Source organism: Sciurus carolinensis, chromosome 6 (genome assembly GCF_902686445.1).
Source record: "Sciurus carolinensis chromosome 6, mSciCar1.2, whole genome shotgun sequence".
NCBI classification, from domain to species: domain Eukaryota; kingdom Metazoa; phylum Chordata; class Mammalia; order Rodentia; family Sciuridae; genus Sciurus; species Sciurus carolinensis.
Window position 1 is genome coordinate 96,780,681 of NC_062218.1, and position 27,933 is coordinate 96,808,613.

General features: G+C 38.2%; 1 protein-coding gene and 1 non-coding gene across 12 annotated transcripts; both read right to left on the reverse strand.

Annotated features, from left to right (window-relative positions):
- Cdc25c (cell division cycle 25C) lies at positions 1 to 27,827 on the reverse strand. 11 transcript variants are annotated; one of them, XM_047556320.1, is made up of 15 exons: positions 27,659 to 27,827; positions 27,001 to 27,205; positions 25,733 to 25,827; positions 24,296 to 24,341; positions 23,395 to 23,428; positions 23,183 to 23,272; positions 20,323 to 20,421; positions 17,676 to 17,831; positions 7,552 to 7,653; positions 5,962 to 6,024; positions 4,298 to 4,396; positions 3,444 to 3,577; positions 2,548 to 2,659; positions 2,289 to 2,353; positions 1 to 247 (listed from the first exon to the last, which is right to left on the reverse strand). In XM_047556320.1, exons 2-15 carry the CDS (start codon positions 27,192 to 27,194, stop codon positions 79 to 81), a joined length of 1,458 nt encoding a protein of 485 aa, XP_047412276.1. In that variant the 5' UTR covers positions 27,195 to 27,205; positions 27,659 to 27,827; the 3' UTR covers positions 1 to 78. The 11 variants fall into 11 exon arrangements, 9 of the variants coding, with proteins under 9 accessions (XP_047412276.1, XP_047412279.1, XP_047412280.1 ...); XR_007109157.1 differs by having other exon boundaries at positions 229 to 247; positions 2,580 to 2,659; XM_047556323.1 differs by lacking the exon at positions 20,323 to 20,421.
- Trnav-uac (transfer RNA valine (anticodon UAC)) lies at positions 24,410 to 24,483 on the reverse strand. Its single transcript has one exon. It is a non-coding gene; the product is annotated as a tRNA-Val (tRNA).
- Positions 27,828 to 27,933: the final 106 nt, after the last annotated feature.

The following is a 27,933-nucleotide window of genomic DNA, read 5'->3' on the forward strand; positions in this document are numbered from 1 at the left end:
ACGTGCAGGTGGAACAGGGGAGCAGCATCTTCTCTTCAGCTGTCTCCTTTGAATGAAGTTGCACCCTCCCTCTGCGCTCTAAGTTCTAAGCTTAGTGAGAAGGCCAGGGAGGTAGCTTTCATCCTGACCGAGAAGTAGTAGCTCGCAGAGGAGGCTGCAGGCTCCCACTGGTTGTCTTGGAGAATACAGCAGTGCCCTCTGCTGTGAGGCACACAAGTGGCACTCTAGGGCAAGAACATTTGGGAAACTTGCAAAAAAAAAAAAAAAAAAAAAAATCAGTTCAGCAGTTCAGATGTGGCCATGTGGGTTGCTCATGACTACAATACTTCTTTCTCCTTTTTTAAAAAAAGTTACCTTACTCTAGCACCTGGGAAGATGTTATTTTTGTCTCTATTCTGCTCTAAGTTCCTGAGTACTTTGTCCTTCCCTAGTCCTGGGTTTTCAGTACTCCTAGGTCAATGCAAGAGGATGACATGTTCAGTTAATCCCTCAGTCACCTCAGGTCAAGTAAGGCTGTATGTAACTCAACACACACAGCTTTAAGAAAAGAAAACCTGGAATCAATGTTGCTGAAGAATGCATTTTAAAAGGTCTTCCTTGGATCTAATTGATCTTTCTTTATACTTTTATTTTCTTTTATTCCTATTTTCATATATCACAAATCTCTATCCTCAGTCTCCCTAAATCCTTAACTTGCCCTTATGAGATGTGAAATGGAAAGGAGAAAAGTATAGGAAACGGGAAAAAGTCTAAAATCCATTATAGACAAAGAAGATCTGAATCCAGTTCAATCTATCACCTACCTTAGAGAATGCTAATTATTATTATTATTATTATTATTATTATTATTATTCTTTTTTGTACCAGGAATTTAACCCAGGGACACTTAACAACATCCCCCGCCCTTTTTTGTATTTTATTTAGAGATAGGGTCTCACTGAGCTGCCGAGAATGGCTTTGAATTTCCAATCTTCCTGCCTCAGTCTCTGAAGCTGCTAGGATTACAGGTATGCACCTCCACGCCCAGCTTCATCTTGGTTTTTTGATTGTAAAGATCACATGGTGCCAAGTCTGGGGAACACTTTTAAGCAACCCATACCAGGGAATGGTCTAGGAAAGGAACACCTGGGATATTGCTAAGAATACAGTTTAAAAGATTTTCCTTAATTCCAGAGCAATGGTTCTTATACTTTAGCATGTATTAAAATCACCTGAAAAGGGATTTTTTTAAAAACCCAAATTTTGGAGTCCTAACCTCGGAGGTTCTGACAAAGTATGAGGTAGACGATGAAAATTTGCATTTCAAACAAGTTCAGATGATGCTAATGGTCCACGGTCCAAAATTTTAGAACAACTGTTTTGAAGAAAGCACTTTGGCCTCGGCTATGAATAAAAATGGCAACACCTTTATGTATAAAGGAGGCAAATTTAAAATATTCTTGTGGTGCTAGAGATGGAACCCAGGGCTTTGTGACTAATAGGCAAGCATTCTATCATTGAGCTATATCCCTCTCCCCTTAAAGAAGTCTAATTTGGTGATCATTTCCTTATACAGATCATCTAGGAACAGTCTGAGCTCACTCACAACCTACTTCTCATTCTGCAATATTTACTTTCCCATTTGGGGAGGAAAAAAGAGGAAACAGAAGATGCAGAGAAAGAAGGTAGGCAACTTTCTTGCACAGCCAGAAGCCCTGGGAAGTTGGGAAGAAGATTATAAGAGTTCGGTGAAGCAACACAAATCCCAATGCAGGTCAAGACTCGAGCCTTCAAGATCCAGCTCCAGGACTCAGCCACCAGCCAGCAAGCTCTACTTAAACCTAACAAATTTTATTAGTGGGGATTTCATCAGTGGGGCAGCCTGTTGGTTTGCAGACATCTTTTTAACAATCTTGGGCTTAGCCATATAGAAGATGGCCTCCTGCTCAGGGTCTCATAGTGTCTTTTGGTGATGCCTTCACTGCCACTTCTTTTTTCTTTTTTTGTACTGGGGATTGAACCCAGGGATGCTTTACCACTGAGCTAAGTCCCCATCCCTTTTTAGTTTTTATTTTGGGATAGGGTTTCACTAAATTGCTTAGGGCCTCATTAATTTGCTGAGCCTGGCTTTGAACTTGCAATCCTCTTGCCTCAGCCTCCCAGGTTGCTAGGATTATAGGTGTGCGACACCATGCTTGGCTCACTGCCACTTCTTGATCCTCTATCACTGGTCCATCTCCTTTAATAGGAGAGCAATCTGTTCCCTCAGTTGCCGCTTCTCTTCCTGGGCTTTGCTTTGGCTTTGATACCTCAGCAGCTCAACCTGGTGATCCTGGTGATGCATAGGGCAGTAGCTCTGTGGTTCACACAGCTCCTGAAAGGCAGTGAACAGAGTAAGGGATTCCCCAGATTACTGAACTCTGCCTACTAAGTATAATAGAGGTACTGCTACTGGCTATTACTAAAAAGAAACAAAAGTTTCTTCTCAGAGGTTTTGCAGCTTCTGGGTGCTGCATGCTAGAGCTAGCTTCCCTTAGTCTGCCTTCCACCCTGTGCCCTACCCTTTACCATATACTCTGGAAAGAAGTCTCTGTAGCCACCTTTGAGGATATATAGCTCTGGGTAGTACAAGGTAGGATACTGGTTCAGAGCTCTGTCTTCTTCTCTCAGAGAGCGGCACCTTTAGGGAAAATCAAGAGATTGTAGGCGTGAGCAGGTTGGAAAGAAGCAAGGTCAGAATCCAGTGGGCATGCATACAACCATGGGTTCCATCCTTAACACCACAAACACACACACACGCACACACACAAAGTGAAACCTTTGGATCTCACTGTGTTTGTGAAAACAAGGTCCAAATACCACCCCTCTTCTTCCTTTCCTCTACTGGGGACTCATTTCCAATCCTTTTCCCTGTATTGCTCCAAATTTTTCTTTTGTGGTACTAGGGATTGAATCCAGAGCTCTATAATTGAGCTATGTCCCCAGTTCTTTTTATTTTTTATTTTGAGACAGGGTCTTGCTAAGTTGCCAAGGCTGGTCTTAAACTTGAGATCCTCCTGCCTCAGCCTCTCAAGTAGCTGGGATTATAGAAGTATATCATTGTGATTGGCTTGCTCCATATTTGATTTTCAACCTCCCTAACATTCTTCAAATTGTATTAGAGAGCATCCAGTCAGTCAGTCTCCATCTAAACTGGTGTGAGAAGTCCACCTCAAGATCCATTTCCACCTGGGTGCAGTGGAACATTCCTATAATCCCAGGGACTCAGGAGGCTGAGGCAGAAGGATCACAAATTCAAGGCCTGGTGGCACAACTCAGCGATACCCTTTCTCAAAAACTAAATAAATAAATAAAAAGAGTTGGGAATGTAGCTCAGTGGTAGAGTACCCTTGCGTTCAATCCCCAATACTAGGAAAAAAAAAAATCCATTTCCATCACCCACTTTATCCCATGGAGACACTCACATTCTGGGGCCCCTCTCCGAGGAGAATTCACAGTGAAATATGATGACTATTCTTTTCTGGATGTCCAAGGGGACAATGGGTTTCTTCAGAAAAAAGTTATACAGTTCTTTCTGACTATATAAGTTTAAGGATCCCTATAGAAGAGGAATTTTAATTAGTATTCCCTCCAGAGCCTGTGTAAAGTATCAATACTTAAAAGTAACCAATATAGTATCCTGGGATATTTAGGTCAGAAAAACTAGACAAAAATAACTTTCAAATAGGGACCTATGTGAATCTCTGTATCTACTCCAGGGCCTGGTTTAGAACTTGGTATGTAGTAGATGTTCAATAAATACTCATAGAACTGAACCACCTAGAGTGTACGGATCATTGCAAGGAATGTCCATACACAGTATTTGCAAAGTGTTGTTCAGTCTGTGGATTGAAGAGATCAGTTGAGGAGGGAAAGGAAAAATAAATTGCTTAAGGTACACAGAATTAAAACAGGAATGAGACTTTCAGACTTGAAGTGCTCCAAATCTATAATCTCTGCTCTGATTCTAGACTCCACAGGACCCTTTGTCCACAGACTCCTTTCAAGAAAGTCCCATCTCTGCCAGGTACGTGATGCATTCCTGTAATCCTAGTGACTTGGGAGACTGAGACAGGAGGATCACAAGTTTGAGGCCAGCCTCAGCAACTTAGCAAGGCTCCAAGCAACTTAGAGAGACCCTATCTCAAAAAAAGTAAAAAGGGATGGGGATATGATTCAGTGGTTAAGCACCCCTGCATTTTTGTCCTGGTACAAAAAAAGAAAGAAATTAAGTCTTATCTCTAGCCTCTCTCTGCTAATACCCACAATGTAACCTTACCTGGATGTGTCCTCCCAGGTACTCATATGGATAGCGGCAATCAATGATATAAAACTTCTCAATCAGATCTTGGAACTTTCCAGACAGTAAGGCAGCCACCTACACAAAAAACAATGATTGAATACCCTGCTCATTGCCCTCTGACAGAGAAGACCCAATCACATAGTTCCTAATATGCACATTCCCATTAGTCAGCCAGGATTCCACTATGTACAAACCCTCCAGAGTCAACCTATATTTGAAATGTGGAAATGGTTCAACCTTACCCCACATAAGATGATGAAACGGAAGTGGCATTTGTAAAGATTTAAAATGGCTGGTATTGCCAGGACACCAAGGAAGACCTTACTGAGGTTACCCATCTAGAGGCAGGCATAGCTGTAATCAGCCTCTTAGGAGATTTCCAAAGACTTCTGCAATGGCAGAGCTGGCAGCTAGAGATACCAATTTTATGAAAGATGGGGAAAAAAATACCCCATCTGCCATTATTTACAAAAAAAAAAAAAAAAAGAAAGCACACATAAGCCCTGGGTTCAATCCTCAGCAAATAAATAATAATTTAAAAAGCAAGCCTTGGGATTGGGGATTTAGCTCAGAGGCAGAGTGCTTGCCTAGTATATGGATAGCTCTGGGTTTGGTTCTTGGCCCTGAAAAAAAAAGGAAAGGAAAAAAAGCAAGTCTTTCAGACTTGGGAGAAAAGAATTCATACCTAGAGGTAGAAACTTAACCTACTTATAGAGGTATAAATTGGTTCACAATGGAGAGAAAATTGTGAATACATAAAATTTCTCTTCCAACATCTTTTTTTTTTCTGGGACTTGAATGAACCTGGGGTGTTCTACTACTGCACTATATCCCCAGCTCTTATTTTGAGATAGGGTCTCACAAAGTTGTCCAGGTTGGCTTTGAACTTGTGATCCTCCTGCCCAAGTCTCCCAAGTATCTGGGATTTACAGGCATGTGCCACCTTGCCTGGCATGATTCCCATTTTAATAAAACATACTACATTGCTATTAAATCTAGAAAATATCACTACTGGTTATCTTTGCTGGCAAGACTATGTATGGGTCAAGTGATCACATAATTATTGTATATACCGGGAGACTTTTGAGATAAAAGAGAACATGAGCCTATACATGTAATCCCAGTTATTCAGTAGGATGTGGCAAGAGGATCACATGTTTGAGGGCAGCCTGGGCAACTTAGTGAAACCTTGTCTCAGTGTAAAATATTTTTTAAAGGGCTGGGGATGTAGCTCAGTAGTCCATCACCACTGGGTTCAATTTCTAGTACTGGGGGTGGGAAGGAAAAGAATATTATTAATAATTATCCTAATAGTATAAAGGGATTGTAATATAAAAGACACAAACCAGGGTTTATGGTTACTTTGAGACCCTAGGCAAGTGATTTTTTTTTCCTTTATGTGTTTGCATCCCTCCCTCCTTCTCTTCTTGCTTTTTAAAAATACTTATGTATCATTTTTTTAAAACTAAAAAATCAAAAAAATGGACAAAAAAGGGAGTGCTTTAATACAGATTCAGTTGAATAAGGAGCCTATGTGAGTGAACACAATGAAAGAAATACAAATGGAAATGGGATTTTAGGAACAGAATGGACCAGATGGTAGCTTATGTAACCAGTTACCACTCCAGAAATCTGCTTACTGTTTCTGGGTTGATGTACTTCAGATCCTGGTGTCTCCCTGACACGACTGGCAGCACACATACCTAGAAATATCCAAAAGCTGAAATAACAGCAAGTATTCCCCAACCACGCTTGAGATCAAAGACTCATGTATTGTCCTTCTTTCAAAAGATTCTTAAAACCCCAAAGTCTTCAAAAATCAATGGTCTCTGTAACATGCATATGCAGCAATTCTCTTTCTTTTTTTAGTATAGGGAATTGAACAGAGGGGCTTAACTACTCAGCCACATCCCCAGCCCTTTTTATTTTTATTTTGAGACAAGCTCTCACTAAGTTGCTTAGGGCCTTGCTAAGTTGCTGAGGCTGGCTTCAAATCTATGATCTTCCTGCCTCAGCCTCCTAAGTCATTGGGATTACAGGCATGCAACACTGCACCTGTAATTTTGCTTCTAAGAACTGATACCAAGGAACTAATGAAGGATATGCATAAAGTTTTAGATTTCTTTACAAAATACTCATCTCATTTATAGGGAAAAATTTTAAAACTAAATATCCCACAAGATGAGATTTATGAAGAAATTATGAGCAGCCAAAAAATTAAATAACATATGCTATTCAAAATGATAAAAGGATGGGTGTAGGTGGCACATGCCTGTAGTCCCAATGACTTGGGAGGCTGAGGCAGGATAGAAAGTTACAGGCCGGTGTCAGCAACTTAGCAAAACCCTAAGCAATTTAGTGAGATCATGTCTCATCTTTTTTTTTTTTTTTTTTTTTTTTGCGGTACTGGGGATCGAACTCAGGGCCCTGTGCTCTTGAGGCAAGATGACTCAAAAACAAACAAAAAAACCAAAAAAGCAAAAACAAACAAACAAAAAAACAATTCCAAAATGCCTGGGGATAAAAAAATGATGATAGAACGTTTATTGACATGAAAAGATGTTCCTGATGTAATTTTTTTTTTTTTCTTTTTTGGCAGTACTGGGGATCAAACCTAGCACCTTGAGCATGCTAGGCAAGTACTCTACCACTAAGTTACATCGTTAGCCCCATTGTATAGTATTAAATTGGGGATGGAAGCCCAATAGATTACAAAGTAGCATAAGGAATTTTTGTAGAAGAACAAAATATGTATTTGTTATTTGTGTAATTATATTGAAAAAAATCTATAGGAACATACAGCACATAATAACTATTCTGGTTGATGAGGTTTGTAACAAATTTCTTTTCTACTTTTTCAGAATTGACCAAGTATTATTAATATAATTTTAAAAAAATTTAATAATAAGAAAGATAAAAAATATCATACTTTCCCCACTGTTCTGGATTCTCCTAGATAAATAAGGAATACTTTCTCTTTGGAAAAGCATAAGACCTAGATTACCAGCAAACACCTTCAAGTTAACAAAGAGTATGTGAGGATGAAGAATTATACCTGTATCTTCTGAAAACAGAAGAAAATGATTAAAATCCAAAACGACTCACTAAAATACAGATGGGTCTGATGATGTAGCTCAGTGATAGTGTGCTTGCCAAGCATGCATGAGGAAAAAAAAGAAGACTGTACACACCCCCAACATACACACACAAATGGATATAACCAAACTCACCTTGGAAAAATCACCAATCAGAGGCCTCCAGTTATAATCTTCTTCTAGGACATGACAGATATCAATGTCACAGAAAGAGACTGTTTTCTTTAAATGTAAACCCTGAAATGACAAGATTTCTACTCATTCCTCCAATCCTCATGTTCAAGGTTTAAAAACCAGAGGTTGGAAGCCAGGCAGGGTGGTGCACACCTATAATCCCAGTGACTCAGGAGGCTGAAGCTGGAGGATCACAAATTTGAGGATAGCCCTGGAAATTTAGTGAGACCCTGTCTCAAAATTAAAAAAGGTCAAAATGTAGCTCAGTGGTACAGCTCCTCTGAACTCAATCCCTAGCACCACAAAAAAAAAAAAAAAAAAGAAAGAAAGAAAGAAAGAAAAAGAAAAAGAAAGAAAGAAAGCAAAGAAAAACACACCCCTCCCCCAACACACAAACCCTGAGGATGGGGGGTGATTAGAGTTTCATTAACAATATGCATAGGGCTGGGGATATAGCTCAGTCGATAGAGTGCTTGTCTCACAAGCACAAGGCCTTGGGTTCAATCCCCAGCACTGCAAAAAACAAACAAACAAAAAACAATATGCATACTCTTTGATCTAATAATTCCACTGGTGTCCCCAAGGAAATAAAGATGTACAAAGACTTGGCTATAAGAATGGATTATCCTGGCATGTTTATAATGGAGTACAATTACTATCAAATTAAATATTCAAAAACAGGGTTTATTTATTTATTTATTTTTTTGCAGTGCTGGGGATCGAACCCAGGGCCTTGTGCTTGCAAGACAAGCACTCTACCAACTGAGATATCTCCCCAGCCCCCAAAACAGGGTTTATAATAAAAGGTAAGTTGTGGATTAATTTTGCTGGCGTAGAAATAAATTTATGGTATTAAGTAAGTTGGAAAATGTGTAGTTTGCAATACTTTTTTCTGGCCTGTGGGATTATAGGTATTTTACTATGACTTCTCTTTGCTTATTTGTAATTTTTCTTTTTCTTTCTTTCTTTTCTTTTCTTTCTTTCTTTACAGTATTGGGGATTGAACTCAGTGGTGCTTTACCACTGAGCAACATCTCCAGCCCTTTTTATTTGGAGACAGGGTCTTGCTAAGTTGCCCAGGCTGGCCTCAAACTTGTACCCTCCTGCCTCAGTCTCCTAGACTGTTGAGATTACAGGCATGTACCCTGGTGCCTAGTCACTTATTTTCTATATCATATTGAATTTATAAAATAATGAAAAATTTAGAATTTTTTAAAAAAGAGGGTAGGGAATAAGGACTAGGTTTTTGGGAAGTTTCTTTCCACCACGCCAACCTGCAATCTGCCACATGATGTTGTTTCTGTCAGAATGCATGTAAAACAGCAATAAGTATCCATACCAACCCAAGTTCCCCGGAATCCTCTCAGATCTTAAAAAAGAGGTTTGGAAGACAGTTCAATGACATCATTTCTAAAAGTATAATCCAACAGATATTTATTGTCAAATATTTTATAAATGGTTGCAGATACAGAAGAGAAAAAAATGAGGATGAATACAAAAGGGCATACTAATGCAATGCCCATGCTAGAAAAGCAGAGAGGACCATTATATAAAAGATTCTCATCTTAAACAGTTATTACCTTCCTGAGCTCTTGCTGGCCAGAACAATACTTCTTTTTCACTTATCTGGTATTGAGTTGTTCTTGACTTTTACTACCTTATTCTTGTCCTGTTCAAATTCTCTGGCATTGAGGGTGAGTGGTACAGGTACTTTCTGTTCAGTGATGCCTGTTTGAGAATATCAGACCCCTAAATTCTTATTTCTCAAAGTGTGTCTGGAGACCAGTAGTATCAATATTTCCTGGGAGCTTGTTTGGAATGCAGAATTTCAGATTTTCAGCTGCACCCTAGATCTATTTAATTAAAATCTGCATTTTAACAAGATGCCCAGATGATTTCTAAGAACATTCTAGTTTGAGAAGCAATGCCATAGGTGAGCAATCTGTCTTCCTCTCTACATTAACCTCTTCTCTTGGGCAGGAGGGGAAATACTGGGGATTTAACCTGGGTAGTGGGGGGCAATTTACCACTGAGCTGTACCCTTAGTCCTTTTTATTTTTTATTTTGACAAAGTATCTCACTAAGTTGCTGAGGCTGGCCTTGAACTTGTGATCCTCCTGTCTCAGCTTCACGAGCCACTGGGACTACAGGCATGCTCCATCACACCTGGCTCCACATTAACATCATTCTACTCTGTACTCAGACTGCCTGATACTTCATCTCTCCCAGTCAGATTCTGCAGCTGACTAAGATGTACCAATTCTTATAAAGAAAGTAAATATGAGTTCATATCCTTTAGTCATATGAAAAAAGAAAGTTCAGTTTCTCTCTGGGATACCTGGAACAATCGGGACTTAAGGACTCCTGATGAACTTAAAGATGAAAAGCCAAATCAGTATTCTAGGTGGAAAAAAACAAAACAAAACACTGAACAGCATATGTATATGCCATTTGCTGGTAGATGATTCTTTGAGTGAGGAAGAAAAATATTCAGTCTTCTTACAAAGAACGTTGTTACTAGAGAATAAAATACTAAAATAAGTATGATGGAAAAGAAAAGGAAACACTATCAAACAGTAAGATGACCATTACGTTGAATTGATACCATGAAGCCCATCAGGAAAATAATGGCTCAAATGCCATGAAGAACTAACCTTGAGAGTTGCTGACAGAGGAATAAAACACAAGAGGATCGATTACTACCTATTTGAAAGACATGATTTGGGTGTTATGTCCAATTGCAGGGGAATCTATTAAATGATCTCTGTTAGAAACTTCCAACAAACCTAAGATTGTATCCTGTTTTCACAGATACCTTGGCACTTCTAACTCTGGTCGACATAAATAGGCAAATGCTCTTCCTTGATGTAGGAGGGGGATAGGCAATAAGAGAGCCACAACTGGAAGATAAGCTGATGGTCAACAGTTTCTGGGAGAAGAAAATAAGAATATCAATATTTTACTTTATATTAACTATTGTAGTGTTTGTTACACCTAAGGTCCTCTCTATGGTAAACCTCCTTGCTCACGGTACCAGCTAATGGTACAGGCCATGTTTTACATATCAATATTCTATACCTATCTTTTCCCTTAGATCCCTGCCAACCATCTCCCTATGTCTCCATTTACCCTACCCCCAGTCACTAACAACTTTATCATATTTTGAGTTGAACATACCTTCTTATGATCTATAATAAGGCAAAATAATCTGGGTCAATCAAGTTCCCTCTCCTGGTAATCTACGAGATAGGCTATAAGGCCTGCACTTCTCCTGGTAATCTAAGTGGAAAATGTAGACATAATTAAACTGCAGAAAAAGTCAAAGCTTAAAAGGTAGAAGCCAAGAGATTCAGTCAAGTTCATGAAGCCAACAATGGAAAGATGGATAAACCAAAGGTACAATGGAAGAGGAGATATGTTAAGGGACTGAGAAGCAAATTGTCCAGTCTCTGTGTTAGACTTCCCTTTATATAACTTCAATTTTTCCTTGAGAACAAGGCAAGGGAAAGCAAGACCAGAATTTTAAATCTCTGGCTTTGGCAAAATCTTTGTTGAAACCAATAAGACCTCTCTAGAACACACCATAACTGTTAAGGTAAAGGCTCATTCTTAGTAAGAGGATGGAATTAACTAGTTATTTGAAAGGTAACCATTTCTTAGCACTGAATCTAAGAAATCTTTGCCTAGTTCAAGGTCCCAAAAATTGTTTACTTCAGATATTTTATAGCTTTAGGCTTTATATTTAGAGCTATGATCCATTTTGTGCTAATTTATGTATATGACATAAAGTATAGATTGAGATACCTTTAAAAAATACATAAGAATTTCCCATTGTACCAGCACAATGTTTTCTTAGTTTAACTGTATTTGTATCAACTTGGTACAATTACCAATTGACCATGAATCTATAACGAAGTTTCTATAAATTCAAGTTTCTATTCTGAAACATTGATATTTAGGTTCTTGGTGTCTTTTAGGAGACTGATAAAGAAGGTGATAAAAATCTTTTCTGTTTTCATATAGTCTAAGGACAAGATGCCAAAAATAAATGATAGTAGAAAACCACCTTCACAAACAGTAAGAGTCACTGCTGTTTTGTTTTTCCTGATACTGGGAATTGAACCCAGGGGCACTTAACCACTGAGCCACATCCCTGGCCCTTTTTGGTTTTTATTTTTATTTTTTTATTTTTATTTATTTATTTATTCATTTATTTTGGTGCTGGGGATTGAACCCAGGGCCGTGTGCTTTCGAGGCAAGCACTCTACCAACCGAGCTATATCCCCAGCCCCTTATTTTTTATTTTGAGACAAGTTTTCGATAAGTTGTTTAGGGCCTCATTAAATTGGTGAGGCTGGCCTCAAACTTGCAATCCTCTGAAGTCACTGGTTACAAGAATGCATCACCACACCTAGCTACCACTACTGTTTTGAAAGACTCTTTTCAATATATTTATTTAAGAAGAAAGGACAGAACAAGGTGGTACATGTTTATAATCCCAGCTACTCAAGAGACTGAGGTAGGAGGGGATCAGAAGTTTGAGGCCAGCTAAGGAAAACTGCAAAAAGAAATGGGCATATAAATTTGAGGTCATAAAGAAATGATGATGATGGTGCTTTTCCTTTGCCTAGCTAGTAATAAGTTTCCCAGTACTCCCGAGTGTGGTGGCCCATGCTGGTAATCCCATCTATTTGGGAGGCTGAGGCAGGAGGATTGCAAGTTTGAGGTCAGCCTGGGCAATTTAGTGAGACCCTGTCTCAAAATAAAAAATAAAAAGGGCTGGATGTAGCTCAGTAGTAGAGTTATCCCTGTGTTCAATCTCTAGTATTGGAAAAAAAAAAGTTGTATCCAATAAAAAAAATTATTAGGGGCTGGGAATATAGCTCAGTTGGCAGAGTGCTTGCCTCCCAAGCACAAGGCCCTGGGTTCAATCCCCAGCACCACAAAAAAAAAAAAAAAAAAAAAAAAAAAAAAAAAAAAAATTGTTAATTTAAAATAAAATATGATTAAATTTTTTTAAAAAGTTTAAAGAAAATAGCTAGGTGTGGTGATGCACACCTGTAATCCCAGCTACCTGGGAGGCTGAGGAAGGAGGATCACAAGTTTGAGACCGCTTGGGCAATTTAGTGAGAACCTGTCTCAAAATAAAAAATAAAAAGGACTGGTACATAGACCAATGGTAGAGCTCTCCTTAGTACTGCAAAAAGAAAAGAAAGTTTAGAGAAAATAATGACAGAAATGTAAAAATAAATAATTGGTAAATAGAAAATTAATAAGGATATAGATGTGTATAATACTATAAATCAACTTGACGTGATTGACATATATAGAATATTCCCCTCACCAGGCACAGTGGCTCACTCCTGTAATCTCAGGAATGTAGGCATGTAGCTCAGTGATAGAAGTGTAGAGGTGCCCCTAGGTTCAGTTCCCAGTTCCAAAAATAAATTCCCCAGCAATAGAAAATACATTTTTTAAATACAGAAAATATTTACCAAAAATGTTCTGTATCATATTCCGGACCATAAAACAAATTTCAATGTTTAGAAGAATTTAAGTCATATAAAGTATATTCTTGTGTGTGTGTGTGTGTGTGTGTGTGTGTGTGTGTCTCATGCGTATGCATGGTACTGGGGATTGAACCCAGGGCCTTGTACTTGCTAGGCAAGTGCTCTACCACTGAGCTATATCTCCAGTTCCATAGAAAGTATATTCTTAGCTTGGAATTAAGTTAGAAATCAATAATTGAAAATCCTTGGAAAAGTTCTCAAATATTAAGAAACTATTTTTTCTTAATTTTATTTTACTTTTTGTAGTACTGAAGATTGAAACCAGGAGTGCTTTACTACTGAGCTATGAGCTCTTTTTATTCATTATTTTGAGACAGGGCCTAGCTAAATTGCTGAGGTTGGCCTTGAACTCACAATCCTCTTCCATCAGTCTCTCAAGTCACTGGGATGACAGGCATGGGCCACCGTGCCCTATTTAAAAAATTAAGAGACTAAAGAACATACTTCTAAATAACTCATGGGTTGGGCTGGGAATGTGGCTCAGTGCAGAACACTTACCTAGTGTGTACAAAGCACTGGGTTCAATTCCCAATAATACAAAATTGAAAGCAAAACCACAACAAAAAATCATGAGTCAAAGAAGAAATCTAAATGGAAACTGGAAAGTATTTTGAACTAAGTAAAATTGAAAATGGAACATATTCAAATCCGTAAGATGCTGTTAAAGCAATGAATGTTTATATTACAAAAGAAAGGTCTTCAAATTGATGACCTCAGCTTCAAACTCAGCAAACAAACAAAAAAAAGATCAAATCAGACTCAAAGTAAACAAAAATCAGAGGGAAAAAAAAGTCAATGAAACAAAAAATAAAAACATGATAAAGTCAATGAAAACAAAGGATTTTTTCTTTTTTGAAAAGACCAATATTGATCAAACTACAGTTTGAAAAGAGAAGACACAAATAGCAATATCAGGAAAGAGAGACATCACTATAGATTCTAAAGACACTAAAGATATTTGACAACGTAAATTAAGCAAATTCCTTAAAAGACAGTAACAACTAAATTCACTCAAAAAGAAATCGATAACCTGAATAGTTCCATATTTATATTAAAAAATTGAATTTATTGCAAACATTCTCACAAAGAACTGTCCAGCTGACTTTATTGGTGAATTGAACCAAACATTTAAAAAAGAAACTCTTCTAGAAAACTAAAAAAGAGATAATTATTTTCAAACCATTTACTGATGCTAGCATTATACCAATACCAACACCAAAGATATTACAAGAAAAACAAAACACTGAAGAGCAATAAATCTCATGAACATAGGTACAAAAATTCTCAATGAAATTTTAGCAAATGAGGTCAGGTGCAGTGGTGCATGCCTGTAATCCCAGCAACCTGGGAGGCTGAGACAGGAGGATCACAAGTTCAAAGAGAGCCTCAGCAACTTAGTGAGACCCTAACTTAATCCCCAGTAACATAAAAAATTAAAAAAAAAGCAAATCAAATTAAACTATATAAAAAGGATGGAATCCAAAATTTTTTGTTACATTTTGCAGTATGGGATGGAATCCAGGGTCTCATACATGCTAGGCTAGTGCTCTACTACTGAATTACATGTCCAGCCTTTTAGTTGTAGAGGACACAATACCTTTATTTTATTTTACTTTTATGTGGTGCTGAGAATCGAACCCAGTGCCTCCTGCATCCTAGGCAAGTGCTCTATCACTGAGCCACAACCCCAGTCCCATGTCCAGCCATTTTTAAATTTTGAGACAGGGTCTCATTAAGTTGCCAATGCAAGGGATTCCCAATAATTCTCCGTAATTTTTAAGATTGTAAAGGAGTTGGGAGGGAATATAAGGGAGTCCCAAGGCCAAAAAAACTTGAGAACTATTAATCTAGGAAAATTTAATACAGGTGAGAAAAAGAAAGTGAGTAGAAAGATGCTTCCAATGCACTCAAGTGTTTCTGTAGTCTTTGCAATGATGTAAAAGACTGTGTCCTCTTGCTAACTTTTACCTTGCCCACATTTCCTACCATTGTCCACTTGTTCACTTTGCTATAGTCACACTGACCTCACTATTGCCCAAATGTGCCAGGCTCAGGGACACTGTACTTGCTTTTTCTTCTGGCTGAAATAATTCACTCCCCCCAGTATCTGTCTGTTTGGCTCCCTTGCTCCTTTCAAGATGTCTGCTGAAATGTTACTCTTAAGAGGTCTTTTCTGACCTACACAATATACTTTAAATATCAACTCTGGCCCTACCCAACCCCAATCCAGATACTTTTGTTTTAGAACCAGGGATTGAACCCAGGGATGTTTTACCACTGAGCCACAGCCACAGCCCCTTTTTTTTTTTTTTAACATTTTATTTAGAAACAGGGTCTCATTGAGTTGCTTAGGGGCTAAGTTGATGAGGCTGGCTTTGAACTCTCAATTCTCCTGCCAAAGCCTCCTAAACCGCTGTGATTACAGGCATGTGCCACCATGCCTGGCTCTGATTCTCCTATTTCCCTCCCCCTGCTTTATCATCATAGTTATTTTTAGCATCTGCCATTTTATACATGTGTTTGTCTGTTTCCTCTTGTCTAGAATATAAGCTCCATGAGAGCAGCATTTTGTTGTGTTGGTGTGTTCCTTACTGTATCCTCCAAAATGACTGAATGAGTAGGATGTGGTATGAAGGGAGAACTTAGATAGGAGTAGGGATATTTCATGCTTTGTTAATGAGTGGGATAACAGATTATATAGGTATCAAAGCAGATAATTTGCTGTAATTCGTAAGAAGGTAGTTTTCTTCCAATTGCTTGTTTTATCTTTGAATCAAAAATTGTCAAACTTAATATGTTTAAAGTCATATTTAATCTCATCCTTCCTGCACAGCCTGCATCTAATCTATCAAATCCTGTTGAGTCTATATCCAAAATTTATTCTGAATTCATTCATTTCTCTGCTTCTATAGCCATCACCTTCGTTCAGGCTACTGGCAATTCTTTTAGTTTGTTTTGTTGAGATGGGGTCTCACCATGTTGGAGTTAGGCTGGTCTTGAACTCATGGGTTCAAGTGATCCTCCTGCCTCAGCCTCCCCATTTGCTGGAACTATACCACCACACCCAGTTTACTACCAACTCTTGCCAGCACTATAGCAAAGCTTCCTTCTCTTACTATTTCGAACTTAATTTATTACCCATTCCCCATCTAGCAGTGAGAACGGTCTTCATAAAACAAATCAGATCATATTATATTCCTGCTTAACACCCCTCCAATAGTGTCCAACTACACTTAGAATAAAATCCAAACATTCACCGTAGTCTAAAAGCCCTTTATATTTTGCCTCCTGACTACCTCTTCCTTCCCAACTCATGCGAATCTCCCCTCACTCATATTGGCTTCTCATGTAGTTGAGGACACAAAGATCTTTCCAACATTGGGAACTTTGTGCCTGCCACATACCCATATCAAGGAATACTCTTGCTTCTACTCTTGTCATCTATGGTTCCTTCACAACTAGGTTGGGGCTGGGGGGAAAGCTCAGTTCGTAGAGTGCTTGCCTGACAAGCACAAGGCCCTGGATTCAATCCCCAGCGCCACCACCACCAACAAAAAATAATAAAAAATACATCTAGGGTAACCAACTTTATCTTAGTTTGTCTGGGACTTTCCCAGTTTTAAGCACATAAAGTCCCACATTCTAGGAACCTCATCAATCCCAGGCAAACTGAGATAGTTCATCACCCTATTCTTAACTAAATATCCTTGCTGTGAAGGCCTTTCCTTTCCTGATTAAAGTTTCCCTGCTATTAGTTTCTATTATTATTATTTTTATTGGTATAAGAGATTGAACCCAGAGGTGCTCCACCACTAATCTGTACCCTAGTCATTTTTATTTCTAGAGACAGGGTCTTACTAATTTGTTGAAACTGGCCTTCCACTTAAGATACTCCTGCCTCAGTCTCCAGAGTAACATGTCTTAAGACTGTGTCATCTTGATCTCTGCAGCCCTAACATTTAATTTAGTATAATGACTACAAAATAACAGACACACATGATGTTTATTCAAGAATGAAACCAGGCATGGTGGTGCATACTTGTAATCCCAGCAACGCAGGAAGCAAAGGCAATAGTATCCCAGATTCAAAGCCAGCCTCAACAAAGTGAGGCCCCAAGCAACTTAGAAAGACCCAGTCTCAAAGAGAGATGGGGGTGGGAGGGAGAGGGAAGGAGGGAGGAAAGTGTGCATGCATGTGCACGTGTGCTGGGGGATGTGGCTCATAACAAAAAAAAACAAAAACAAAAACAAAAAAACAAACAAAGAGAGAGAGAGAGAAAGAATGAGGAACTGGGTATGGTGGCACATGCCTGAAATCCAGGCAACTCAGGAGGCTAAGGCAGAAGAATCATGGTTCAAGACCAGCCTCAGCAACTTAGCAAGACCCTGCCTCAAAATAAAAAATAAAAAGGGGCTGGGTTTGTAGCTCAATGGTAAAGCACCCCTGGGTTCAATCTCCAGTACCAAAAAAAACTGAATGAAGAAACACGAATATATCATTAGGGAGCAGCATACGTTGGTGCCTTCTTGATCTTCCAGGGAAAACTCCATCAATTCATTTGAAATCTCTTCTACCTGGTCTTCAAGTTTTGGAATTTTATCCAATTCTGGAAGTGTAGCAATGGGACTGCCCAGATATTTCATTTCACTTTCCACAAACTTTTCATTGTCCTGTCAAACATAACAACAACATTAAAACCTATTTAGGACCTTTACCTTATACCATATAAAAAAATTAACTGATCCAGGTGGGGTAGTGTACACCTATAATTCCAGCAACTTGGGATATTGAGACAGGAGGATCATAAGTTTGAGGCCAGCCTAGACTATTTAGCTAGATCCTGTCTCAAAATAAAAAAATAAAAAGTACTACAGATAAAGTTCAGTGATAGAGCACCTCTTGGTCAATTCCCAGTATAAAAAAGTAAGTAAGTAAAAGCTTTTGTGTATTGAAGGATACTATCTTAATTTAAAGGATGTACATTTTGTTAATTTTTTTTTTTTTTCAGGTGAGGATTGAACTCAGAGCTTGGGCATGCTGGGCAAACGTTCTACTACTAAGTTACATCCCCAGCCCAAAGGACATTATTAAAAGACAACCCACAGCTAAGGAAATGGGCAGACACTTCACAGAAGAAGATATACAGATGATCAACAAATATATGAAAAAGTGCTTATCATCCCTAGTAATTAGAGAAATGCAAATTAAAACCACCCTAAGATTTCATCTAACTCCAATTAGAATGGCAATTATCAAGAACACAAGCAATAAGTGTTGGCATAGATGTGGGGAAAAAGGCACACTCGTACATTGCTGGTGGATCTGCTAATTGGTGCAGCCACTCTGGAAAGCAGTATAGAGATTCCTCAGAAAACTTGGAATGGAACCACCATTTGACCCAGCTATCCCACTCCTTGGTTTATACCCAAAGGACTTAAAATCAGCATACTACAGTGATGTAGCCACATCAATGTTCATAGCAACTCAATTCACAATAGCTTGATTGTGGAACCAACCTAGATGTCCTTCAATTGACGAATGGATAAAGAAACTGTGGTATATGTACACAAAGGAATATTACTCAGTCATAAAGAAGAAGAAAATTATGGCATTTGCTGGTAAGTGGATGATGTTGGAAAATATCATGCTAAGTGAAAATGGGCCAAGCCCCAAAAACCAAAGACCGAATGAATGTTTTCTCTGATAAGTGCATGACAATATATAACAAGGGGGGGTGATGGGGGGAAGAGAAGAATGAAGGAACTTTGAATGGTGTAGAGGAAAATGGGGTGGGAGGGGGTGGGGGATGGAAAGATAATAGAATGAAACAGTATTACCCTATATATATGTATGATTACACGAATGATGTGAATCTACATTGTGTACAACCATAAAAATGAAAAGTTGTACCCCATTTGTATATAATGAATCAAAATGTTTGTAAAAATAAAAAATATTTTAATAAAAAAATTTAAAAAAAAGAACCCACAAAATGGAAGAAAATATTTGCAAATCATATATCCAACAAGATATATCAGAATATATAAAGAACTCCTACAATTCAACAAAAACAAATAGGATTTGAATAAACATTTCAAAGAAGACATACAAGTAGTTCAACAGCACACCACCAAAAGATACTCAACACATTCAGTAGAGAAATCAAAATGAAAATCACAGGAAAAACTACTTTACACCCATTAAAATGACTATTATAAGGACAATAGGTGCTTGTGCACTACAGATAGGAATGAAAAGTGGTATAGTCACTATGAATAATAGTATGGCAGTTCTTTAAAAAATTAAATATATCCAGGTGCAGTGGTACACACCTGTAATTCCAGTAGCCTGGGAGGCTAAGGCAGGATCACAAGTTTGAGGTCAGCCTCAGCAACTTAATAAGACCCTAAGCAACTTAGTGAAACCCTGTCTCAAAAAAAAAAAAAAAAAAAAAAAGAGAGAGAGAGAGAGAGAGAGAGAGAGAGAGAGAAAGAAAATGAAAAATAAGAAAGGGCTGGGGATGTGGGATGTGGCTCAGTGGTTAAGCACCCCTGGGTTCAATCCCCAATAACCAAAAAAAAAAAAAAAAAAAGGAGAATAAGGTACTGTAACCAGGCACAGTCTTTTAATCACTCATGCCTGTAACTCTTAAGTACTTGGGAGGCTGAGGTAGGACTGATTGAGCCCAGAAGTTCAAACTTGGGCTGTGTAAGACAGCAAACCTTATCTCAAAAAAAAAAAAAAAAAGAAAGAAAGAAAAAAAGAAAAGGAAAGAAAAGAAAAAAGAAGCCAAGCATGGTGGCTCATGCCTGTAATCCCAACGACTGAGGTAGAAGGGTCCCAAGTATGAGGCCAGCCTGGGTGATGTGGCAAGACCTTCAGCAACTTAGTAAGACCCTATCCCAAAATAAAAACATTAAAAGGGCTAAGGATGTAGCTTGGTGGTAAAGTATCCCTCCTGAGTTCAACCCCTAGTATCAAAAATTTTAAAAAAATAAAATGATTGAAGGAGGTATAGTTCTTTCCTTTCTCTGCTCAAACTTTACTTGTTCAGCTCCCTGTCTCACACAGCCAGCTTAAAAAAGTCAAGGGTCACAAATCTGCTATCCTATAGCTCATAATACCCCAACCCACCCTTAATGATGATATTCAATGACTCACCAGCACATAAGGGGAAGACATGTAAGGACCTCCTGATCTTTTTTGAAACCTCAGGTTCCTGTATGTCTGCCGCTCCAAGGCTTTCAAAGTGTTTTTATCCTGCATAAGAAAAACTATGCTGGCTGGTGGAAAAGAAGTATTAACTGGGTCCGGCAAAAAAAAAACATTTTATCCAATCAAACTATGAATAATCCTTATGAAACACATTACATGTAATCATTAAATGTATACCCTGAAGATACAAATAATGGTTTGAATTTTTTTTTTTTTTTTTTTTTTTCAGTACTGGGGATTGAACCCAGGGTCTTGTGTTTGCGAGGTAAACACTCTACCAACTGAGCTATATCCCCAACCCAATGATTTGAATTTGATGTCTAGCACCTAGATTTGCTTTGTAAGTCACTAATTTTATCATCACAAACAAAAGAATTGAGGGGTGGGGGACAGCCTGCTTGGGAAGAAGATATAAGATTTCAAAAAGTGTTTATAAGGCCAGGCATGGCAGGCACACACTTGTAATCCCAGCAACTTGGGAGACTGACACACAAGGACATTAAGTTCAAGGCCAGTCTGGGCAACTTTGCAAGATCCTGTCTCAAAGTTTTAAAAAAGGTCGGGGATATAACTCAGTAGTATAGTACTTGTCTAGCACATGTAAGGCCCTGGGGTTCAGTCTCTAGCACCTTGCAGGGAAAAATTGATTATAAACTAGGCATGGTGGCACACACCTATAGTACCAGCCACTTGAGAGGCAGAGGTCCAAGAATAATTTGATCCAGGGGCTGGGGTTGTAGCTCAGTGGTAGAGCACTTGTCTAGCATGTGTGAGGCACTGGATTCAATCCTCAGCACCACATAAAAATAAATAAATAAAATAAAGGTACTGTGTCTATCTACAACTAAAAGCATGATTTAAAAAAAATCATTTGATCCAAGGAGGCTTGCACGGACAACACAGTGAGACTCCACCTCAAAAAAAAAAAAAAAAAAAAAAAAAAAGTGATTATAAAGGGAGATTAGAAGGACAGTATTAAATCAAGAAAAATCTGAACAGAACAGCTAAAACCCATGAGCATATCTTTACCAATGTAACAAAAGAACAACAGCTATCTTTTATGCCCAGTGACCCTGGGGGAAGGGATGGAAGGTAGATTTAAAAAAAAAAGGAAAGGTGATTAATTGAAGGGATTAATTAGACAATTATCTTAGTGACTAGGTTTCTCAGGATAGGCCAGTTTCAACCTGGAACTGAAAGATGGCCAAAGGCTTAGACAGAAAGAACCATGGCGTCCTCAGCATAGGGACTAAAGGGATATAGCTTAGTGACAGAACATGCTGTTAGCATAGTTCAATTCTCAGCATTATCAGTCCTCAGAATTAAAAATAAAGATGTTGGGTGCAGTGCCCACATCTATAATCTCAGCTACTTGGGAGTGAGGTAGGAAGATCACAAGTTTGAGGCCACCTGGGCAATTTAGGGAGATCTGGTCTCAAAATAAAATAAAATAAAATAAAATAAAAAATAAAAAGGCCTGGGCATGCAATCTCAAAAAACCAAAGGACGAATGATCTTGCTGATAAGCAGATGATGACACATAATGGGGGGGTGGAAGGGGGGCAAGAATGGAGGAAGGAAGGACTGTATAGAGGGAAAAGAGGGGTGGGAGGGGTGGGGGGGAGGAAAACTAACAGAATGAATCAAACAGCATTACCCTATGTAAATGTATGATTACACAAATGGTATGCCGCTACTCCATGTACAAACAGAAACAACATGTATCCCATTTGTTTACAATAAATAAAAAAAAAAAAAAAAAAAAAAAAAAGGCCTGGGCATGGGCATGCACTTCAGTGATAGAGTGCTTGCCTAGCACAGCAAGCCACTGGGTTCAATTCCCAAACCACAGATTAGAAAATAGTAATAAGAATAATAATAGAGCCAGGGTGCAGTGGCACATGCCTATAATCCCATAGATTTAGGAGGCTGAGGGAGGATTCCCAGTTTGAGGTCAGCCTCAGCAACTTGGTGAGACTCTATCTCAAAATAAAAAAATAAACAAACAAATCCACCAAGGATATACTCAGTGAAAAGTACCCCTGGGTTCAATCCCAGTACCAAATAAGTAAATAAATATTTACACTTGTATGAAAATTCCATGTAAAGAATCTTTGAACAAGTTATGCATGGTATCCCTATAAAAATTTTTTTTTTTTAATTCGGAGTTGCTGACACTGGTCTCACACTTATAGTCCTCCTGCTTCAGCCACCTGAATAGCTGGGATTGCAAACATTTACCACCACACTAGTTTCAGAAATAAATTCTTTACACAACAGTAACAGCAATGTTTGTCCTTAATGTGATCAACTGATGAGTAATCAAGAAACTCCTGCTATGGAGGATTTGGATTTAGGATTGTCTTAACAGGAAAAAAAAAAAAGAGAGAGAGAAAGAGAGAGAGAGATCACAAAAATTTTTTTTCCCCTCTATGGTGATACAATTTGCTTGTCTAGCATACTGAGATATAAATAGCTCTAAGTATCCCAGTACCAGTGAGTTGCTTCTCTCAAAGGAATACAATAAATACAATATAGAGCTGGGAAAGGTAGTGCATGACTGTAATCCCAGCTAATCTGGAAGCTGATATAGGAGAATCCCAAATTCAAGGCCAGCTTCAGCAATGTTGTGAGATCCTGTTTCAAAATAAAAAATAAAAAGGGCTGGTGATGTAGCTCAGTAGTAAAGCACATACCTGGGTTCAATCCCCAGTATCAAAATAATAATAATAATAATAATAATAATAATAATAATAATGATGATTAAATATAGAATAAAGTATTTACATTTCCATTAAATACTCACATTTTCTTTATTTGCAGATAAACTACATATCATATCTCTCTTTTTGTGGTCATGGTCCAAAGCAGTAGGAGTGCTACAAAGAAGCTGTGCCTAAAAGACATTATTTGCTTAGAATATTCAACACCCTTAAGCCATGAGTGAATTGAAAACCCTCTTCATCCCACCTGAGAAACAAACCCAAACCTAAACCCAAACCAAGAGGGGATACTCACTGGGCTACCTTTCATAGCATACTGGTGATGATTCCTGCGGATTAAAACAAACCACTAGGTAAGCCCCAAATACTGTTTATTTGATGGGTTGAATTCCTTCCTTCCTTCCAACTAGCCCAAGTTCTATCTGATAGGTCTCTCCTTGTAATAATATTCTTTGTGGTAAACAGCAAGACTCAAGGGAAAATACCCTCATTTCATGGGCATAACTACATCTAAAGAGTTGTATCAAAGATGTACAAGTTTATGTTACTTTTTCCCCCTCCTTTCTTTCTTTTCTTTTCCTGAGGTGTGGGGATCAAACCAAGGGACTTGCACGTGCTAGGCAAGTGCTATGTCCCAGCAAGAAGTGCTATTATTACCTATATGTTTTAAATAAAGAAACAGGGGTCCACTGAAGTTAAGAAACTTGTCCGCCACAACTGGTGATATAGTAAGCCACTGGAATCCAGATGCTCTCATTCTAGACCCTGTAACTTGCACTTTTAATCACTAAGATGTGTACTTTTCACGTGTAAATATAAGCCAACTCATAAGCACATATGCCATTTTCCTTTATTTTTGACAGATAATTCTGACTGGGCTGGGGGATTAGCTCAGTGGTAGAGCACTTGCCTAGCATGCATAAGGCCCTGGGTTCAATCCTCAGCATAATGGGAAAAAAAAAAAAAAAAAAAAAGATAATTCTGATAGTGCATGATGGTTAAAATGAATAGCCTTCATTTAACAACAATATTTAGATCTGGAAAACTTAAAAGTTGTTCAAGTTCAGCATTTAGGACTTGAAGCCTACTTATACCCAAAGTGAAATTTATACTCTGCAGAATCTGCATAAGATAAAATCCCTGTGGACAGTGCTAAAAGGCTTTAAGCATAGAGTTCATTTAGTTACGGAACTTACATCCCAGCTAACTGTACTTCCTGAGGTCCTGAAGAATCCAAGTGACCTGAAATCCAGATATGAAGAATCAGTAAGAGACATTATTCTTTTTTTTTTTTTTTTTTTTTTTTTTTTTTGCGGTGCTGGGGATCAAACCCAGGGCCTTGTGCTTGTAAGGCAAACACTCTACCAACTGAGCTATCTCCCCAGCCCAAGAGACATTATTCTTATCCATACATCCTGTTTTCCCCTCTGATTTTTTCATTACTAGTATGCCACATTAATTTCAAAGGCTGAACTCTTGAACACAAAGCCTCTTAAATGGTACCCATCTTATGGAACAAAGTACCAGGGTACAAGATACAATTTCATGGAAACTTAAAAATTTACATGTACTACTCAAAGAAAAAATACTAGGAAAGTGGGGAGAGCTGTGGCACACACCAGTAACTCCAGCAACTTGGGAGATGGAGGCAGAAGAATCACAAGTTCAAGACCAGGCTCAGCAACTTAGTGAGACCTTTCTCAAAAAACAAAAATGAAATCAAAACTAGAAAACCGTGCATTCTGCTACTCTATGGATATATTTTTTTTCATAAATAGAAAATAAAGGTAAATGCAGGAAATCCGAAATTAGAACAAATGCTAAAACGGTTGACTAATAAAGCATTCTTTTTTGGGTACAGACCTATAAAAACACATAAGAATTAATTGACAAAGTATTTCTTTATGCTGGTTTCTTTGCCTCTGATAAGACTAGACTAAAACACAACTTTACTAAACTTTCTTTTGTACCATTTATCTGTCAACAAAATATATTTCCTCTTGTCTAACTTTTTCAAATGTAGAGTGTTATTGTTTTTATTAGTGTTCCTATTAGTGTTATTATTTTTCTTTTTCCATTGGCTTAATCATTCACCTCAAAATCCTCTAATTAAGCTTGGCAATGGTAACACACACCTATAATCCCAGCCAGGAGGATTGCAAATTTGAAGCCAGACCAGGCAACTTAGTGAGACCCTGCCTTAAAGTAAAAGGGCTGGGGATGTTGCTTAGTTGTAGAGTGCCTGTAGGTTCAATCCTCAGTACTATTTAAAAAAAAAAAAATCCTTGCCAGGCACCATGGTATACTCTGTAATCCCAGCAACTGGGGAAGCTGACTCAGAGAGATTACAAATTCAAAACGTGTCTCAGCAACTTAGCAAGGCACTAAGCATTGTAGTGAGACCCTGTCTCAAAACAAAAACTAAAAAGCACTAAGGATGTTGCTCAGTGGTTAGGTATCCCAGGAATCAATTCCTGGTAGCAAAAAAAAAAATCCTTTATTTACCCACAAAATTCCAATTCTTCAGATGGATTCTCTACCTACTTTCACCATCTTCCATTTCTATCATACTGCCCTGTCTTCTCCCTTAAAAGTTTTCTTCCCTTTGAGGTCGTTAGCTCTCTTTTACCTACCAGTTTCATCAACGTCTGCAGAAGTGGTAAGCTGAGTGGCAGACATCTCCCCACTGCTAAAATTCATAAGATCAAGGCAACGTTTTGGAGTTCCTCTGTTGAGCCATAAGACATCAAGATTCCCATTAGGCCTGCATATATTTAATTTTTGATCTCTTGTAGAAGGAACCATAAAATGAACATTTTATATAAAGACAGTTTTATATTGCTACGTAACAGCTGCTATTGACTAAACAACTTTCCTGGGACTGTCTTTTGTCTGTCAACAAGTTCTCTTATCACCTCTGACATATTCTGTACTTTTCACCTGGTTGCCATTAATCTTTATTTCAATGAAAAAAATTAAATGCAACTCTGGATACTAGTGCATTTGAAAATTTATATTTTGCATTTTTGATAGTTTTTAAAGTAAGCATGATTTTAAGAGAATATGTGATTTTTTTAAATTTAGCATTCCCTAAAGAGCACTGTCAAAATACAAAGGCATAATTAATTAATGTAAAATTATAAGTTATTGTCCAGAACACATCTACTTTTAAAATACTATAAATAATAAAATTTGCATCTTCTGCATAAAAAAAAAAGATTCCCATTAGGCTGTAGTATTTGAAAGGCAAAGATCATGTGATCTTCATTTGAAATACCTCTCGATGACCATCATAAAATCTAAAAAATACCTAAATCCAATAGCTTTTTTGGAAATATCAGACTCCAATACGTGCCTCTTTTTCTCTTCACCAACATATTGAGAAGGATTTAAAAAAAATTTTAATGAGGTCCAACATTTATTAACTGTGTGAGATCCTGACTCCCCATCCTCTGCCCAGTTTATGATGAATACACAGGTTTGATTTTTTTTCTCCAGTCTCTAGTACTTTTCAGATACTTCTTATTTGCTAGTGAGGCATAAAAACAGCATAACCAGAATTTTTTTTTTTTTTGGGTGGTGCTGGGGATGGAACCCAGATGACTAGAATTTAAAGTACAAGTACAATAACATTAATATTAATACTAATAAAGCAGCCAACTCATAATGGAATATTTTCACACTTTCCCCCGACATTACATTATTTGATTCTCACAAGATCCTAGTGAGATAGGACGAGATTATTTCTATTATAGAGAAAAGCAGCCTGAGATTCAAAAGGGTGACACCGTCAACGGCAGAGCTGGGACCTCAAATCTGATATTTGAGCTAGGATAATTAAACAAACACGCCTGTTTAGAAAAGCAAAGGAGATAAAGTATAAAAATAAAAGTGGATTTACCCAGACAAAATGCTTAGATTTGCAGAATCACCAAGAAAATTGTCCATTGGAGATCTAGGGAGACCTGGACAGATGGTAAAGGAAGTCTCTCTCTCCAAGAGCAGGTGTAACATCTTCCTCTGATTGGACCTAAAACTGGGTCCTGAGCAAGACCTTCCCTCCTCTTTTGTGGATGAGAAGAGTTCTGTAGACATGGTCTCTGAATCTTCACCAAGAAAAAAAAAAAAAAAAAAAAAAAAAAAAGAGAACACACACACACACACACACACAAATAACAACAACTTGCTAGGAGAACATCACAGATCGTTCAGCTTTTCCAACACACTCCACCCTATCCAGCCAAGCGGATCGGCAATGGAGGGTGGGAGCATCCCAAAAGGGTGAATCACAACTTGATTTGAAGGTTAAAACGCACTTGCCTGAGGCGACTTGGCCTTTTGGTTGAAACTTGAATTTACCGACCAGGTGCAACCTCAGGACTTTAAAGATGGAAATGAGAGGACTTTGATTTGTTCGGGGCCACACAGTTTCACACTCCTAACCCGAAGACACTCAACTCTCATAACTCGCGATAATGCCCAGTCGGACCTCAGGCCTGAACAGACCCTACCGGAAGAACCAGGACTCAGTACCTGGGTAGAGACCGCTGCGAGCTTACCTCAAGTATGAAGTCAGACTTGCTTTCAGGAGAAAGGAAAGTGGGCAGTTATTGGACACAAGCGAAGATTCGAGAGAATGAAAGGAAAATGTGAGGAAAGAGGCAGTAAACCGAACTATAGTTCTGCTTCTCGCTTGACCCAACTGGACGAGGACTGATTTTAGCAACTTCTCTTCGCTGCAGGCTGAGGTTTAGCCTGTGTGCAATATCAACAGCCAAAGTCCGGATTATTCAAATCTTCCGCCTATCCAGCAACCTATCCCCGCCCGCCTGTA